The 6000-nt window shown below is 36.6% G+C and overlaps 1 protein-coding gene across 1 annotated transcript in view; it reads right to left on the minus strand.

Annotated features, from left to right (window-relative positions):
* LOC143234969 (uncharacterized) overlaps window positions 1–5693 on the minus strand; it is a 74757-nt gene extending 69064 nt beyond the window's left edge. Inside the window, exon 1 of the mRNA XM_076472667.1 lies at window positions 3377–5693. Within this exon, the coding sequence (XP_076328782.1) occupies window positions 3686–5068 (1383 nt within the window). The 5' untranslated portion in view covers window positions 5069–5693 and the 3' untranslated portion in view covers window positions 3377–3685. The remainder of the gene's footprint in view (window positions 1–3376) is intronic.
* Between the last annotated feature and the right edge of the window lie 307 nt (window positions 5694–6000).

Genomic DNA, 6000 nt, shown 5'->3' on the forward strand with positions numbered 1-6000 from the left:
TTGTTTTAGTGGAATAGGTTTTTACACAATAAGTTCTGATGGGTCAGTGAACTTACTCTATCAGAAACGTCTTGATAATAAGGAAAAACGTTCTGAATATAACTAGAAACACGACTGCTGTATAAAACTTTATTATTCACTTTATTATTAAGAATTATGGATTATAATTCCAGTTTTAATCAGCAACTTACACACTCGAGTTGCATAATGAGTTAAAATAATTTATCTCGAGTCATGAATATCCTACAAACAATCAATTACAATCTTTAAATTCACAAATTAACGACATGTGACTATCCTGTAATAATCCAGAAAATTATCTATACGTAAGTATATAAACTTACGCTCATGCTTATCCTTTTACATTTTCGAAAGAGTTAATTGTACAAAATTACGAATCATGATTATCCTTAACAACAAACTACATTGTGTAAAAGGTTAAGCTTACAAAACTACGGGGATATTACTGTAATGTAATAAGTAGTTACATTGTTTAGAGTTAAGTTGTAGAAAATTATGAGCCATGACCATCCAACAATAACCAGTTATCATTGTTTAAAGTGCAAAGTGTACAGACTCACAATCATGACTGTTCTACATTAAACTACATAAAGTGGTAGAGACGCACGGAATAGGAAAAAAGTTACGAGAAAATTTCTAAGTTGCTGATTATTCTTTTGCGTTGTGTGAAGTCCATAATTGAAAAGTAGAGTGCACTTCACACCACTCGTCCCCCGCTGGTTCAGCGATAAGTCTACGGATTTACAACGCTAAAATCAGGGGTACGACTTCCCTCAGTGGACTCAGCAGATAGCCCGATGTGGCTTTGCTATAAGTGATTACAGCGGCAACTCCTCGGATTTACAACGCTAAAATCAGGGTTTCGATTTTCCTCGGTGGACACGGCAGATAGCCTGATGTAAACTTGCTAAAAGAAAAACACACACAAAACACATACCACCCAGTCACTGAAAGAAAAAAACACACAAAACACATAGCACCCAGTCACAATCTAGATTAAGCCATCCTTCCAAACTAATCAGTTGGACAAGCAGAAAACTTGTTAGAGATGTGAAGCCAACAGTGACATTAAAAGACTTGTAAAGTTCCATGTCTGAGATGTGTCAGTGCCCATACATCGACAATATCCCGGTCTCTAAACAAAACTGTCCCGTATAGGCGAGTGGTAAAACGAAAACTATTACAAAAAAAAGAATCATCTTAAATATCATATGAAGTTTGCGACAAAACATTTAAATGATACGTCGGACGTGTGTCAAGCATGATGATAGCAGCATCACGTTATGGAGATGTTTCTCAACAGCAGGGACTAGTAAGCTCATCAGGACTGAGGGGAAGATGGATGGTGCAAAGTAACACGCAAACCTAGAGGAAAACTTGTTTGTATTAGCCAAGAATATAAACTTGGGTCGAAAGTTCACATTTAAACGGGACAATAACCCGAAGCATAACGCCAAAGCCACTCTGGTGCAATTTCAAATGAAAAAAGTGTGTCCTAGAGTGGACCAGGCAAAGTCGTGACTTGAACGCAATAAAAACTTTCATGCAAGACTTGAAGATTGCAGTCCATCAACGACCCCAATAAATCTGTCAGTATTGGAGCAATTTTGCCGGGAGGAATGGACAAGAATTATACCATCTCATTGTGCGAAGCTGATAAAGACCTATCCAAAAATATTCACAGCAATAATTGCTGCTAAAGTGCTTCCATGAAGTAATGACTTAAGGGACTGAATATATATATATATATATACACACACACAATCAGCAAACTTCAGTTTTTATATTTTCTCTGCAGGTTTTGCTTACATTAAACATCCCTCTCACGCATAAGTGTTAAATTTTGTCCATATAGTTTTGATTAAAACTAAGTTCATTCGTATTTCATCAAAATGTGTTATTATTGGTGGGTGATGAATAATTTTTCAAGCACTGTATTTATCATTTGAAGCGCACTAATTTGAAAAATAAATATCAGCATCATCTTACAGCACTTGATCTGATTAATACTGTTAAACCTAATAGTTAAAATATGTTTAACTAAGAGTGAGTAAGTTTACTTTCTAAGCATGATTTATTAACATAACTTACTATTCTTACAGTAACAAAACGAAAAATGAACTACTTGTTAACATTTTCCTTCGTGTAGTCATTAGTAGCACAGTTCAGTTTTTCTCTGATAATTCGTATAGTCATCTAGTACTACACTACTATAAAATTTGTATTTGTAAATATATGTATTGTTACCAATATAACACACGATATAAAATTCTTGATTAGCATATTGTCTGAATTAACACCAGCAAAAATTAAATTATGTGAGAACGATCCATTGATATGTTTGACATATTTCCGTTTGTAATATTGCAAAGAAAGCGAAACCTCGTGAATAATGCATATTTTAATGAGCTGTAAAACTCCAGTCAGATCATTGGTTACTTCTAATGGAACGTTGGAAACGTCCATTTTGAACCAATCCTATCAAAATTGGCTCCCCTTTGATAAAAAAAATAACATTTTCTCTCTGCTACTAGGTGTTATATCTCATTTATTCTTACTTGTAAAACAAGTTGTTAATATAATAATTTGTAACATTTTGTTAGAATCAGTTCAAGTTTTATAAACAAATGTAACATCAGTCTTCTGTCAAACAAACTTGGACATCTTAGTACCGCAATATTCACTTCTCGATAGCGAGTAACTCAATGTGCGAAAAGTAAAAGAATATAATGAGTAAAATATGTCATACGTAAGTAAAAATTCATTATATATTAACAGCTGCATGTAAGTGTTGTTGATTATAAATATTTATCAGGTTAGGTTCCATATAATAAAGATAAGTTGAAAAATTCTTCAATAAGGTTAGAAATAAATAGAATGTTAATATGTATTATATCTCTCTAACCAATAGCTTAAGTCGCGAAGCAAAACAATATTGGTGAATTACACATTCATAAGAGTATGTGTGGTTATTTTATGGAATAAAAAAATTGTATGAAGGCATTTGAAAAGCTAATAAATGTAGATTGATAGCACTTGATTTGGAACTATTTCTTTGTACAGTCTGATTCTGATACACACCACGAGTAGTTATAACTAAGTATATGCATCATCAGATTTATAATTTAAATATATGACACTGCTTAACTGAGGTGCAAATCATTATAAAAAATTCGAAAAGTAATAGACCTGAATTATCCTGAAATTGTGAAAAAGAACAATTTTACAGTAATGCCACTTGTAATGACTTTGTTTATTAAATCTGCTATCTGACATAATATATTGAGTTTAATGGAATGATTAAGATAATACTGCCAAAACTGTTTGGAAAGATAAAAGAAACATTGAAACTTACCTACCATTCTTTGTAGTCTCTTGTACTCTAGTTAATAATTTTAAAACTTGTTCTAAGACTAGAAACCGAAACTAGAAGGCGACTTCAGCAACGTTTACTTTGCTATGTAGTGTAGAACAAGTGAATCACGTTAAAAAAAGGCACATTGGATTAATACCTAATTACCGTACACGTGAACAACTGAGAAGTCACATTACGCACACAACATGTAAAATGGTCATTAGCGGTGTTGTCATGCCTGAAATTACTTGGAAACATAATTTGATTTTGTCTGCTAATAAATTATCTTACATTCAATTCATTGCTAGCTTAGCCGGATATACCATTACATCTTTCATTTACCCCAGTTTGATAAGACAGTCTCTCTGAAGGGCACTCCAATTTCATCATATATAAGCCCATTTCTGGGGTTTGGGGGCTACATCTTCCAAGAAGAGGGATGTGACAATCGAGGGGTTCTGTGTAAGACTTCAATGCAAGAGCCGATCTGTTAGATAGAGAGTCATGTAACAGTGGTTGTTCAAGATCATCTTCAAAATCTCTAGGTCTACTAGTTTCGCTCTTTAACTGGTGATTTGAGAAAGACGTTTCATCTTTTGGCATTTGCATAACCCTACTTTTAAGAAGGGGTTCAGCTTGGCCATCATCGTCGTCTAGACAGCCAAGCCTGGGTTCTCTGCCCTCGGACGTCTCACTGTCCGAGAGTCCATCACTCTCAATGGTAGCCAAATGTGGAGATTCTGCATTTACGGATATCATAATGGCGCAATCTGGAACATAAAGTTCTAATTCCATGGATCCAACAGAGCAACGACAAGGAGTATCGCAGCCATCTGGATCAGATAAAACAATGTCTTGAGGTGACGCCACGAAGTCATCTTCTATCTGTGGACTCATCAGATGGGACAACGATCGATCTTGACTTGAAGGTCGTCTGGTAGGCAACGTTAGAGCCGATCTTTGGGGTTTTGGTAGACCATTAAGAATCCTTGCATTTGATACAGTTTCTCCTTTAGTCTCTATCTTCGAACCTCGTCGCTCATTTAAAGATATTATTGAAGGTTTACGAATGGGAAAGAAGGGAGACATGTTGGGAACTGTTAGGTAGTTTCCATAATGACCAGTGCCAGAGGAAAAGTCCTTTTGGTGCAGTTGTCCTTCTAAATGTTCAGAAACAGCAACTTCACCATCAGCGTGTTGCTCTTTCATGGGCACTACGCGAGCACCAGCATCTTTCCCATCAAAGGTCAGAACACATGCAGCTACAATGACAATACCACCAATTCCCATAATGACCGGACCAGCGTAGGTCAGATTATGCAGGTGGAATTTCTTGACTTCATTCAGCACAGCCATAGTCTCGTTGCCTCGTTGCTCTAGGTACGTAGCAAGAGGATCTGCATAGAAACCGACTACAGACATGACAGTTCCCACGAGAATTAGGGTGATCCCAGCACTGAGGGACTTGATCCCTCGCCAACAACAAGCCCAGCTGAAACGTGATTTAGGCTTTTGCTCCTCTTCATTTTGCAGTGGTGACCCATATCCTAAAGTTGGCAGAGGATGGAGGTGTTGGTGGGATGGGGTTCTTGGTCGTGGTTTGCGGGTCGGTGTAGGTGGGGGTTGTTTTCCCGTTCCATGTTGTTGGCGAATCTGACGACCAATAACAGCAGCACTGTTCATCCGGGCCATAGTTAGGAGTTACTTTACACTTCTAGTAAAAGTTGAGTGTCAGGGAAAGTTGTTAAACTACTAGAAAATATAAAAACTAAAAAGAAAACGATTACAGCTTGAAGATCAGGATCTTGACGCTAGACAGGATAAGATCCTGGAATTTTGAAAGTTTTAATGGAAGAGCCCAAATGTTACATCAAAACTTCTGGATGTTTGTGGCTGTTCTTTTGATGTCTTGTAACGTTTTTCTAAAATGTTTGCTCAAGTTAAACGAAGATCACACACTTAACGTTTTGAAGAAAGGCTAACATTGTGACTTAATTTTTCGTAATGACTTCAAAAGTTCATTCACTTGTTTAGAATACTGTCTTTTAGTAAATCTGTGGGTTTAACCGACGTTATCCAGCACTTCGACAGTAGCCTTAATATCCAGCGTGAACTGAAAGTTAACTTTTAACTGTTGAGTTTCATGTTAAGCAGTCCTAAGATAATCTGTTTTCTTCCTTTGGCGGGTGTGCAGTGTTTTTTGTAAAAATAGCATTGTTCAACGTACTCACCATTACGACTTCCTCCTTCTGCTGCACAGTTATAGATTTCGTGCTCTCAACAGCACAGAGTTCTCCTAGCAGTAATGTGTTAACCATCCGATGTGAGCGGCAACCGTCCATAAGAAGGATTGTCAACTGTAACGCGATGCAGTCGACACCTCACGCATGTGCAGAAGATGCCACAAGTCTGCAGCCAGTTGAGACGATCGAATATATCTATATAAGTGCAATCGTTTGTGTGTATGTGCGTTTGTGTATTAGAACTTCGTTCTGCGTGAGAAGTTTCCCGCCTTCTGCATACTTTAATCAGCTGATTAGCCGAAATGAGTTAAACGCCATCATGCGGTAGATTATGAAACCAAAAAGATTGTTTTTAAATTTATTTTTTTATAGAAAAAGTTC

The sequence above is a fragment of the Tachypleus tridentatus genome, chromosome 12, assembly GCF_004210375.1.
Source record: "Tachypleus tridentatus isolate NWPU-2018 chromosome 12, ASM421037v1, whole genome shotgun sequence".
In the NCBI taxonomy this organism is placed as follows: Eukaryota; Metazoa; Arthropoda; class Merostomata; order Xiphosura; family Limulidae; genus Tachypleus; species Tachypleus tridentatus.